The sequence below is a fragment of the Salvelinus alpinus genome, chromosome 27 (assembly GCF_045679555.1).
Source record: "Salvelinus alpinus chromosome 27, SLU_Salpinus.1, whole genome shotgun sequence".
In the NCBI taxonomy this organism is placed as follows: domain Eukaryota; kingdom Metazoa; phylum Chordata; class Actinopteri; order Salmoniformes; family Salmonidae; genus Salvelinus; species Salvelinus alpinus.
Window position 1 is genome coordinate 42,927,737 of NC_092112.1, and position 13,163 is coordinate 42,940,899.

Consider the following 13,163-nt stretch of genomic DNA (forward strand, 5'->3'; position numbering starts at 1 on the left):
TTGGTCTCCGTGGTGTTGTTCTGGGCAGACTTAGAGGACTGAGCCGGGTCCGAGCTGGTCTGTGGCGTGACGTTGGTCTTCACGTTGGTGTTCACCTTCCCTTTCTTGTCGTTCTTCGAACTCTCGTTTGGCACGTCCGCTATGTCACTCTGGAGAGAGGGAGGGGGAGGAGAGAGAGGGAGGGAGGGTGAGGAGAGAGAGGGAGGGAGGGGGAGGAGAGAGAGAGGCAGAGAGAGTGTCTCAGGACTATGGATGGAAAGCTTTCTCACGCACTTTGCAAAAAAAAAAAAAGAGTCATTATTGCATTTCCATATAAATGGAGACTGAGTGATATTTGACCTTTTACCTACCCCACCCTAAGAACATTTTATTATCCAAGGACCTTACAAGTGACAGAGCTCGGTAGCTACTAAGACTACTAAACCAGTAGCCAAAGCAATTCAACATACGCCAACATAAGACTTATCCCATACAGTGATGATATACTGTGTGCGCTGTAGCCAAGAATAGAACAGTTGGCTAGAGTGGGTATACAGTACGAGGCTAACAAAACCAATAGTGATTGATCAAACAGGTGTCGGTACCGTTTCAATCCCCAGAGCTCTCATCTGGTCCGCTCTCTTCTCTGCTATGGACAGGAACTTCTTTGGGTCCGACAGGGCGTCCACGATGGCTAGAGAGAAGACAGGAGATTCATCAATAAGCTGGGCTGTACTAGGGCCGGGACGATACCGGGCATCGCGATACTCGTCGGTATCGTTGCGAGGAAAACAAAACACAAAGCGGATTTAACTTCTTTATGTTGTTATCCAGAGTCACGTGTATTTATCTTTCAAGCTATAGCACGCAATATTTGACATGCAGCAGGTTTTTAATTAAAGGACCGAAGAGTTTGGTCTACTTCGTGTTTTCAGTTTCGCCATTTGAAGAAAATACCGCGATACTGGTATCGTCACGGACCTAGACCACACAGGAAAAGACTAACGTGCTGTCATGTCCAAGTTGACGTACTTGGAGAAGTCTGATAACTCCCAATGAGCTTCCGTCGTCGTTCAAAGACTAAACACAGTCAATACCCAGAAAGACACCTGCCCAGGTATACGTTTGAGTACATACTATGGAAGCCTACTGCAAAAGACGGAAAATGACGCCGGCTCTATTTGGATACGGAACATTCACACATCCTTTCAACACTGCTTATGGGTTGTCGTCATAACGACTGCCTGGGCCATGCCCCCTGGGATTGGCTTAACGACTAGTCAATCTTGTGTATCTCCATGCCGGCGTCTGTCTAGAAGTGGCTATTACACTGGCTCTGCTACCATCATCATTTGCTCTGTGTCATTACTTCTGATGTAGAATACACTGTTGGGCTGGACACCCAAAGGGAAGGAAGGAAGGAGGGAGTGAAGGAGGGACACCCAGCTTGTGCCCTTCCCTCCGTCTCTCCTCCTCTTCTTCTCCCTCTCCTCTCCTGTCTTCCCTCTCCCATCTCCTTCCCTCTCCCCAGATCCTTCTACATCCACTTCAGCATCTACTATGAATACATTGAATGCAGATATAAATTGGACCTTGTGTGTGTGGTATGAAAAAGAGAGAAAGGACCAGCTGAGGAAGGGACAATGGAAGCTCATATTCCCAGCACACGCACACACACACACACACAGAGGTCCATTCAGTATGGGCTAATAAGGTCTCCATACTCAAGTGTTTATAACTGAATAATATAGAGGTCAATAAAGTTCAGTAGGACACATCTGTATTGTATTTAGGCCAATAGGGGTTCACACACACACACACACACGTTATGTTCTTCTATCCTCGTGGGGACCTACAATTAATTTACATTCAAAATCCTATTTTCCCTAACCGCTAACCCTAAACCTTACCATAACCCTAAACCTAACCCATTACCCTAATTCTAACCCCAATTGTAACCCTAAACCTAACCCCTAAGCTTAAAATAGCTTTTGTCCTAATGGGGATGTGGGAAAAGTCCCCACGAGGGAGAATTTTCCTTATTTTACTATCCTTGTGGGGGCATTTGAGGATTTTAGGTCCCCAGAAAGATAGAAGAACCAAGCCCCACACACACAAACACACACACACACACACACACACACACACACACACACACACACACACACACACACACACACACACACACACACACACACACACACACACACACACACACACACACAGTCTTCTGCCCCTAACCCACGTCTTTGTATTAGCAAGGGAGTGTGTGTCAGTGTGTGTCTCCTCACCTCCGAAGCCTTCGGGTACGTAGGTCTTGAGTACTATGTTACAGAAAACGGTGGGTAAAGACAGAGGCTTGTTCCCTTCGTTGCGTAGAGAGATGTGTCTGTATCCTGCCTGTAGACCCTCCAATGGTAGAATCCTCTGACCTATCAGCTTATTATTGTCATCATACACAGCTATGCGCAGCACAGCCAGGTCTGGTAAAATCACCTGGGTGAGAGAGGAGGGGAGAGAGAGAGACGGGGAGAGAGAGAGAGGGAGAGGGGAGAGAGAGAGAGAGAGAGAGAGAGAGAGAGAGAGAGAGAGAGAGAGAGAGAGAGGAGGGGGGGAAATAGGGAAAGTGGGAGGGGGGGGGGGGGAGAGAGAGAGAGAGATAGTGAGAGAGCGAGACGGAGGGGAGGAGAGAATGAGGGAGGGATAGAGAGAGGGGGAGAGAGAGAGAGGGGGAGAGAGAGGGAGGGAAATAGGGAAAGTGGGAGGGGGAGAAAGAGAGGGGAGAGAGAGAGAGAGAGAGATAGTGAGAGAGCGAGACGGAGGGGAGGAGTGGGAGGGAGGGATAGAGAGAGGGGGAGAGAGAGTTCAGATGAATTCCTTCTTCATTATAATGAGTCAGAGTATATACAGTAGAAACATGTTATGAGGACTGGATTTTCATTCAGCACTTTCTATAAGAGGCACACACACACACACACACACACACACACACACACACACACACACACACACACACACACACACACACACACACACACACACACACACACACACACACACACACACACACACACACACACACACACACACACACACACACACACACACAGTGTGAGAGACATTCGCAGACGGATACAGAACAGCGATGATAATAGTATATACCCAGCAGTGATGATAACATACTGTAACTAGGCTTTATACTGTGTATGTTTAGAACAATAGCCCATAGACAAGGACATTACAGAACCATCAACTCATCTGCAAGCACACACACACACACATCCAGGGAATGGGTGTGTGTGTGCGCGCGTAGAATGGCCTTGCATTTGGAGATAAGAGAAGAGCGAGAGAAAGAGAGGGATGAATAATAATGGGAGGAGAGAGAAGGTGAGAGATAAAGGAGACGAACAGTCAAGAAATGGGTATAACCTGTGTGTGTGTGTGTGTGCGCATGTCTAAACATGTGTAATTGTCTGTGTATAAGTGCGTGCAACTCTGAATGTATTTTTCCAGCACCGTGTGAGATGGCCCTCCTGATGACAGTGTGTGTGTGTGTGTGTGTGTGTGTGTGTGTGTGTGTGTACGTCTCCCGAAGCACTGCGGCAGCAGGCTGTGATTGATGGTGTGTGTTGGAGCTGGAGTCACAGTCATGGCTGAGAGACTTCTTATTCTGCTGAGAGCAGCACTATCACACACACACACACACGCCCGCGCACAAGCGCACGACCAGCCAGTCTCCCCCCTCACATTCGTACTCCCCCCCCCCTCCCCGTTCTATTGTTCTCCACGTCCTTCTCGCTCTCCTTCTCCGTTCTCCCTTTCTCCTCCATCTCTCCTTTATTCTTTCTTTCTCCTTTTGTTTCTTTTCTTCATTTTTCCTTCTCTCCCTGGTTCGCTCCTTTACCCTCCTACTCTTTCTCTCTCTCTCTCCCTCTTATCCCCATTCTGTCGCTCAGTGCACTGTATATCTGTACCCTTCTCTTCCTCTATTTGCTCTCTTCTCTCTCTCTCTCTTTGTCCTGCCATCTCTCTCATAGTATGCATTTGTTCCCCCTTCTTCCCCCTCTCCTCTCTTTCTCTGCAGTAAAGACACACTGAGTAGTTCTGAGTACCACATGGTACATCAGCTCCACCCCAATCAACTCTCCCTCCCTCCCTCCCTCCCTCCGGTGTTCAGCTCCAAGACAGTACCTACCAGTAAACCGCCATGCACCTCTGAACTATTTGTTCTCTCTTCCGTCCTATTCCAACTCATGTTGTCTGTTCCCTCTTTCCTGTACCTTTCCAAACACAACGTGTTTCCCCTCTTCTCTCCTTTCTTCTTCTCTATTGCCAGGCATTTCTTCAGTCTCTCCCCTCTAAATCCCTCTTTCCTCCTCTTCCATGCTTCGCGCCGCTCCTCCTTCTCTTCCACCCCCCTGTCATCTCCCGTCCCCTCTCCTCTCCTCTTCCCTCCCATCTGTCCCCTCTGTCGCCTTCCCTCCCTCTCTTTTCCTCTCCCATCCCTCCGCCCTCGCCTCCTCCGTACCTTCCGGAAGACGAACGGTTCTTCGTTGTAGGCGGGGTTCAGGCCGTTGTTCATCACCATGCGCGTGCGGAACTCTTTGCGGATGGTGTCCGTGGGCAGCCCGTACATGTCCACCTCCACATAGGTCCCAATCTTCTTATCAGACAGGAACTGACCAGAGAACACCTGGGACCATGTACATCCAGTTAAACAACAATACAATAGAATACAATAAAATACAATAAAATACATCTTCAAAAAATGTATTTCACTTTTTTTGGCCATTACTTTTTTCTCTCTCACACAAGCGAGATTCAGGTTTCTCTAATCTTCGCAGCACATCTATTTCCTCTCTTGGATTCTTCTTTATATAGTGATTATGTGCAGATAAACTACAACACACGCCAACTACCTCCATCTCCCTCTCTGTCCTGTGAACTTTGAACCCCATAACCTCGTACCTGTACACTGCAGGTAGCAGCAATGACCCCGTCCACAGGTGTCTCTGAGAAGGGGTCAAACATCCTGTCTGAGCGACGCATGAAGTCTGGCTTCAACAGATACCTGGTGGAAGAGAGCGGAGGGACGGTGGCCAAGCGGGGTCAAAACACACACTCTTGACTCTACGTTTAAACACTTTCTGGAACGCGCTAGTACAGTGTTTACAAATGTGTGGTACAAGAGCCACGTCCAAATCGTGTTGTAGAGATAGCTAGATGCATAGATTGGTGGTTGTACCAGCGAGTACAAAAGTGATCATTAGAGCGATATAATTTGCATTAGTGCTCACACGGTTACAGTGAGTCAGCCTGATGTCCTGATGATGTGATCCTAGCCTGCGTGTTCGGGAGTTGGGTTAGGACGGGAGACGCATTAGGAGACGCTGTATGCGTGTGTGTGTGTGTTTGAGAGAGACAGAGAGAGAGAAAGAGAGAGACAGAGAGAGAGCGAGAAGGGTCAATATTACATGTATAGTGTGCGTATGAATCTGACAATCGTTAAGGGTGAGAGTCGCATTAGAAGAAGCATTAAGAGATAGGGGTGTGTGTGTGTGTGTGTGTGTGAGACATTAGTTAAGGGTGAGAGCGGCATTAAAAGCGCATTAAGAGATAGGGGGTGTTTCTGTCATTGCTGATCTCCTCCCATATGAAATATCTGACATGAGGGGTGAAAGCCTAGCCCCAGGACAGAGGCAGAGAGACAGGAGAGGAGGGAGAGAGAAAGGGTCAGAAAGGATAAGAGGAGGAAAGCGGGGAGCCCCATCAGTGAGATAGTGGCAGAGCGAGAGGCGCGCCGGCTCCTGCCACCTGATTGGCTCTGAGGAGGACGGTAGCTACGATCGCCGCCGGCGGCCACTAATGAGATGCGACACGCGCTAATTGATGAGCTTTCAGAGAGGAGAGAAAGGGACGGGCGGACGAGGAGGGATGGAGAGGGGAGAAAGGAAAAGGAACGGCAGTAACACCTACCCACAGGATCCATTGTACTCGTACTTTCCCTGGTTCAACTGCATGGCCAGATCTAAGACAGGAGAGAGAGAAAGGGAGGGTCTGTTTAGGTGCCATTACAATGGAAATCACAGACACACACAGTCACGTGCGGACACACGTACTCCTCTTGAAGCGGACACACACATTACGCCAACGCAGATGACATTATTCAGGTCGATTCAATTCATTTGTGACATGTTGACCTCTTCAACCACTATGTTGCTGTTGCAAATCCCAGAGGGAGAGAGAAGAGAGGAGGGTTTTCCACCTCACTGCCATCTCTTCTCCCTCTGCTGTCTCCCCCCCCCCCCGGCACTCACCCCCCTCCAGCCCTACACATGCCCACTCACAGGGGGCCATATGTTCCAACCCCATTGCCCTCAGACATGGGGCAGCATCTGCTAACTACAGAATGTGTGTTTGTGTGTGTGTGTCAGTGAGAGAGGGAGGGAGAGAAAGAGACAGAGAAAAACAGAGAGACAGAGACAGAGAGACAGAGAGAGACAGACAGAGAGAGAGACAGAGAGAGAGACAGAGACAGACAGAGAGACAGAGACAGACAGAGAGAGAGACAGAGAGAGAGAGTGTGTCTGTGAGAGCATGTGTGTTGTAGGGGGTAAAATGACTCACCATGAACAGGAAGCAAATACTACCTAGGGCTTGTGTGTGTGTGTGTGCGTGTGTTGCATCCCTCGTCCCTCGGGATTGACAGCGGCATAGGGTTATGTGAGGGGGTGTGTGTCGCGTGTGAATCGGCGTGCGTTTTGTATTTACAGTGTGAGCCTGTCTGCGCGGTGCGGTTAACATGCTACAGTACCTGGGGTCTGGTAGTTAAGGGAGACCATCTGGCAGCCTGCGTTCCAGAAGATCTGAGGCATGTAGTTACTGGAGTCCACCCTGCCTCCTTTCGGGTAGATCCGACTCATCTGACGCTTGTTGTAGCTGGACGCCAATGTTCGGGAACATAACGCAGATACAGTGTGAGAGCGCTTGTTCGTGTGTGTGTGTGTGTGTGTGTGTGGAAGTTGCGGGTGGTTGCGTGAGAGTATGTATGGTGTGTGTTCTGTAGGGTTGCACAGTACCGTACACCACCTGAGGTCTGGAGGTTGAGACAGGGGTCTGTGTGTGTGTGTGTGTAGCGAGTCGAACAGACCGCAGGCCTATTTTTAGAAGGTAACAGCTTGGGTCCTGCATTCCCACTGGAATTTGTGTGTGTGTGTGTGTGTGTGTGTGTGTGTGTGTGTGTGTGTGTGTGTGTGTGTGTGTGTGTGTGTTCCCCATTCCAAAGGCACATCGGTCTCTCCCAGAGGAACTTGAGCAGTTTTTTCCACAGATGGAGACTTTAAAACAAACAAGGTGTAAGTACAGGATCGTCTGGCCCATCCCTGTCATGGCTCATATCTGGGTGACCTAAAACTGCTACAACAGTTCAGATCTGGTCCAGGGAGGTCCCACTATGGATACTGGTTTTGTTGCGGTCTAGAAAAATCAAAGGAGTCAGTTGATTTTAATGCAGTCATCCATTAAGATAAATAGCAGCATGACGGACTATGGACGACTACTTTACAGGTCAGGAAATATTGGACAAATGTATTTTTGGGATCGTTTATTTTGGATGTTTTAATGTTTCTTCGTTGTGTCTGCGTTGTCTGTGTGTATTCGCATGCTGTGTGAGTGTTGACACTGGACCAAAGGATACTTGACAAACTCGATGGCGTTGGTCTTCAGATAGCCCAGACCCACTGACTCGTTAAATGACGACATGTTGTGGTGGATGTTCCTCTCTAAAAGGGAGAAGAGAAAGTAGAGTTTCAATGACAGTGAATAGAGAGAGAGAGAGCAAGAGAGAGAGAGAGAGAGATATGGGAAGAGAGAGAGAGAGAGAGACAGAGAGAGAGATAAGGGAAGAGAGAGAGAGAGATAAGGGAAGAGAGAGAGAGACAGAGAGATAAGGGAAGAGAGAGAGAGAGAGATAAGGGAAGAGAGAGAGAGAAAGAGAGAGATAAGGGAAGAGAGAAAGAGAGAGCGGAGAGAGCATCTGATATCTCTGACACATCCAAAAGTTTACCCACTACGCACAACTCTGAGGTTGCAAGCGCCACACTCCAACTAACCAGCATAGTTCTGGAAGTTCTACAAAAAGCTTTAAGTTGACCATAGCAAAACACACAGAGCCACTCGATTCAGCATAACCGAAGTTGGACACTACCTTCTGCGACGTCGAAGCTCTGGAACTTGACAGGCTGGGCGTAGTTGACCATGGCAGAGAGGTAGGGGTGGATGTTGGTGGTGGCTCCTACGTACGTGTACGAGGCAATCAGAGCCTCCTCGTCATCCGTCGTCTCTCCCGTCTACACGGGAGCAGAAAAACACACTGCCGGTTTTTACACGTCAACACACATCTCTGTTGTCTCCCAGTCCCCACTATGTACACAGAGAAGCCTCGAGTCTGAATCAAGTCAAGTCATTATGAAGCACAACGTTAGGCACACTCTCGTTATCAACACATACATTCCCTGTCCAGAGAAAGAGCTTTACGAGAGCTACAGGTCAGAGAGAAGGCCACACGCTCAGCTGTAGGGAGAGGTTAGTAAAGAGAGAAGGCTACACGCTCAGCGGTAGGGAGAGGTTAGTAAAGAGAGAAGGCCACACGCTCAGCGGTAGGGAGAGGTTAGTAAAGAGAGAAGGCCACACGCTCAGCGGTAGGGAGAGGTTAGTAAAGAGAGAAGGCCACACGCTCAGCGGTAGGGAGAGGGTAGGAAAGAGAGAAGGCCACACGCTCAGCGGTAGGGAGAGGTTAGTAAAGAGAGAAGGCCACACGCTCAGCGGTAGGGAGAGGTTAGTAAAGAGAGAAGGCCACACGCTCAGCGGTAGGGAGAGGTTAGTAAAGAGAGAAGGCCACACGCTCAGCGGTAGGGAGAGGTTAGTAAAGAGAGAAGGCCACACGCTCAGCGGTAGGGAGAGGTTAGTAAAGAGAGAAGGCCACACGCTCAGCGGTAGGGAGAGGTTAGTAAAGAGAGAAGGCCACACGCTCAGCGGTAGGGAGAGGTTAGTAAAGAGAGAAGGCCACACGCTCAGCGGTAGGGAGAGGTTAGTAAAGAGAGAAGGCCACACGCTCAGCGGTAGGGAGAGGTTAGTAAAGAGAGAAGGCCACACGCTCAGCGGTAGGGAGAGGTTAGTAAAGAGAGAAGGCCACACGCTCAGCGGTAGGGAGAGGTTAGTAAAGAGAGAAGGCCACACGCTCAGCGGTAGGGAGAGGTTAGTAAAGAGAGAAGGCCACACGCTCAGCGGTAGGGAGAGGTTAGTAAAGAGAGAAGGCCACACGCTCAGCGGTAGGGAGAGGTTAGTAAAGAGAGAAGGCCACACGCTCAGCGGTAGGGAGAGGTTAGTAAAGAGAGAAGGCCACACGCTCAGCGGTAGGGAGAGGTTAGTAAAGAGAGAAGGCCACACGCTCAGCGGTAGGGAGAGGTTAGTAAAGAGAGAAGGAGCAGCTGAACCCGACGCTCACACCTTCTTGTTGTTGTTATCCTCAGACGCCTCGGAGATGTCTGTGGCGTCTGTTGCTTCTGTGGCCTCAGACATCTCTGTTGGATCCTCCTCCACCACCTGAACAATAGTCAATTATAAACGATAGTGAAATACACTGTACCATGGGGTGACACATACATACATGTTTACTGTTCTATTTACGCTGGTAACCAGTTGATCATCGCAATAAGGCACCTTGGGGTTGGTGGTACATGGCCAATGTACCACGGTGAAGGGCTGTATCCAGGCACTCCACTTCGCGTCGTGCGTAAGAACAGCACTTAGCCGTGGCATATTATCTAATATACCACACCGCTTCGGGCCTCATTGCTTAAACATACAGTGCCTTCAGAAAGGATTCACTTCCCTTGACTTTTTGTTTGTTTGTTGTGTTACAGCCTGAATATAACATTTATTCCATTTAGATTTTGTGTCACCGATCTACAGATAATACCCCATCATGTCAAAGTGGATAAAAAAAATATATATACACATACAGTACAAATGTGCCTTGAATTCAAAATAAATCGCAGACAGTGCCACCATCACGCCTCCTCTTCCATGCTTCACGGTGGGGCCCACAGATGCGGAGATAATCCGTTTTCCTACTCTGCGTCTCGAACTAAAAATCTCAAAAAGGACAGATTTCCACCGGTCTAATGTCCATTGCTCGTGTTTCTTAGCCCAAGCAAGTCTCTTCTTCTTATTGGTGTCCTTTAGTAGTGGTTTCTTTGCAGCAATTCGACCATGAAGGCCTGATTCACGCAGTCTCCACTGAACAGTTGATGTTGAGATGTGTCTGTTACTTGAACTCTGTGAAGCATTTATTTGGGCTGCAATCTGAGGTGCAGTTAACTCTAATGAACTTATTCTCTACAGCAGAGGTAACTCTGGGTCTTCCTTTCCTGTGGAGGTCTTAATGAGAACCAGTTTCATCATACCGCTTGATGGTTTTTGCGACTGCACTTGATTGACCTGCTTTCATGTCTTAAAGTAAATGGACTGTCGTTTCTCTTTGCCTATTTGAAATGTTATTGCCATAATATGGACTTGGTCTTTTACCAAATAGGGCTATCTTCTGTATACCACCCCTACCTTGTCACAACACAACTGATTGGCTCAAACACATTAAGGACAGAAATCCAACAAATTAACTGTTAAGAAGGGACACCTGTTCATTGAAATGCATTCCAGGTGACTACCTCATGAAGCTGGTTGAGAGAATGCCAAGAGTGACAAAGCTGTCATCAAGGCAAAGGGTGGCTACTTTGAAGAATCTCAAATAGAAACTATATTTGGATTTGTTTAACACTTTTTTGGTTCCTACATGATTCCAGATGTGTTATTTCATAGTTTTGATGTCTTCACTATTATTCTACAATGTAGAAAATAGTACAAATAAAGAAAAACCCTTGAATGAGTAGGTGTGTCCAAACTTTTGACTGGTACTGTATATCTTTTACGAATAATTGACAGAGTGAAAAGAAGGAAGCCTGTACAGAATACAAATATTCCAAAACATCCTATTTGCAACAAGGCACTAAAGTAATACTGCAAAAAATATGGCAAAGAAATGACATTTTTGTCCGGAATACAAAGAATTATGTTTGGGGCAAATCCAACACATCACTGAGTACCACACTTCATATTTTCAAGCACGGTGGTGGCTGCATCATGTTATGGGTATGCTTGTCATCTGCAAGGACTAGGGATTTTTGGGGGGATAAAAGGAAACAGAATGGAGCTAAGCACAGGCAAAATCCATGAGGAAAACCTGGTTCAGTTTGCTTTCCACCAGACACTGGAAGACAAATCCACCTTCCAGCAGGACAATAACCTATAATGCTTGGCCAAATACACTACTGTTCAAAAGTTTGTGTCACTTAGAAATGTCCTTGGTTTCCATGAAAACATACATGAAATTAGTTGCAAAATGAATAGGAAATATAGTCAAGATGTTGGCAAGGTTATAAATAATGATTTTTAATTGAAATAATAATTGTGTCCTTCAAACTTTGCTTTCGTCAAAGAATCCTCCATTTGTAGCAATTACAGCCTTGCAGACCTTTGGCATTCTAGTTGTCAATTTGTTGAGGTAATCTGAAGAGATTTCACCCGCATGCTTCCTGAAGCACCTCCCACAAATTGATTTGGCTTGATGGGCACTTCTTATGTACCATACGGTCAAGCTGCTCCTGCAACAGCTCAATAGGGTTAAGATCCGGTGACTGTGCTGGCCACTCCATTAAAGACAGAATACCAGCTGACTGCATCTTCCCTAAATAGTTATTGCATAGTTTGGAGCTGTGCTTTGGGTCATTGTCCTGTTGTAGCAGGAAATTGTCTCCAATTAAGCGCCGTCCACAGGGTATGGCATGACGTTGCAAAATTGAGTGACAGCCTTCCTTCTTCAAGATCACCTTTTACCCTGTACAAATCTCCCACTTTACCACCACCAAAGCACCCCCAGACCATCACATTCCCTCCACCATGCTTGACAGATCTTTTCAGCATCTGAAAAGCATCTTTTCATTTTTTCTGCGTCTCACAAATGTTCTGTGATCCGAACACTCCAAAATTAGATCCAATATACCTCTGTACAGTGTCTGTGTTCTTTTGCCCATCTTAATCTTTTATTTTTATTGGCCATTCTGAGATATGGCTTTTTCTTTGCAACTCTGCCTAGAAGGCCAGCATCCCGGAGTCACCTCTTCACTGTTGACGTTGAGACCGGTGTTTTGCAGGTACTATATAATGAAGCTGCCAGTTGAGGACTTGTGAGGTGTCTGTTTCTCAAACTAGACACTCTAATGTACTTGTCCTCTTGCTCAGTTGTGCACCGCAGCCTCCCACTCCTCTTTCTATTCTGGTTAGAGCCAGTTTGCACTGTTCTGTGAAGGGAGTAGTACACAGCGTTGTCGAGATCTTCAGTTTCTTGACAATTTCTCGCATGGAATAGCCTTCATTTCTCAGAACAAGAATAGACTGACGAGTTTCAGAAGAAAGTTTTGTTTCTGGCCATTTTGAGCCTGTTATCGAACCCACAAATGCTGATGCTCCAGATACTCAACTAGTCTAAAGAAGGTCCGTTTTATTGCTTCTTTAATCAGGACAACAGTTTTCAGCTGTGCTAACATAATTGCAAAAGGGTTTCCTAACGATCAATTAGCCTTTTAAAATGATAAACTTGGATTAGCTAACACAACGTGCCATTGGAACACAGAAGTGATGGTTGATGATAACGGGCCTCTGTACTCCTATGTAGATATTACATAAAAATTGGTTTCCAGCTACAATAGTCATTTACAACATTAACAATGTCTACACTGTATTTCTGATCAATTTGCTGTTATTTTAAATGGACAAAAAAGTCGCTTTTCTTTCAAAAAAACAAGGACATTTCTAAGTGACCCCAAACTTTTGAACGGTAGTGTACAAACTGGAGTTGCTTACCAAGATGACATTGAATGTTCCTGAGTGGCCTAGTTACAGTTTCACTTAAATTGGCTTGAAAATCTATGGCAAGACTTGAAAATGACTGTCTAGCAATGATCAACAACCAACTTGACAGAGCTTGACGAATGTAAACAAGAATAATGGGCAAATATTGTACAATCCAGGTTTGCAAAGTTCTTAAGATAATTACCCAGAAAGACTGA

The 13,163-nt window shown here is 46.9% G+C and overlaps 1 protein-coding gene across 9 annotated transcripts in view; it reads right to left on the reverse strand.

Annotated features, from left to right (window-relative positions):
* The window catches only part of LOC139556632 (1-phosphatidylinositol 4,5-bisphosphate phosphodiesterase beta-4-like), a 148,398-nt gene that overhangs the window by 15,783 nt on the left and 119,452 nt on the right, over positions 1–13,163 (reverse strand). For all 9 annotated transcript variants that reach the window (XR_011671153.1, XR_011671152.1, XM_071370832.1 and 6 more), the window contains 10 exons: positions 9,487–9,582; positions 8,186–8,327; positions 7,676–7,760; positions 6,794–6,918; positions 5,956–6,007; positions 4,948–5,050; positions 4,508–4,672; positions 2,271–2,475; positions 585–673; positions 1–149 (listed from right to left, as the gene is read on the reverse strand). The exon at positions 1–149 is cut by the window's left edge and continues 5 nt beyond it. Coding sequence is in view for 7 of the 9 variants with exons in the window: in XM_071370832.1 (XP_071226933.1) it covers positions 1–149; positions 585–673; positions 2,271–2,475; positions 4,508–4,672; positions 4,948–5,050; positions 5,956–6,007; positions 6,794–6,918; positions 7,676–7,760; positions 8,186–8,327; positions 9,487–9,582 (1,211 nt within the window). In the remaining 2 variants the exon portion in view is untranslated. The remainder of the gene's footprint in view (positions 150–584; positions 674–2,270; positions 2,476–4,507; positions 4,673–4,947; positions 5,051–5,955; positions 6,008–6,793; positions 6,919–7,675; positions 7,761–8,185; positions 8,328–9,486; positions 9,583–13,163) is intronic.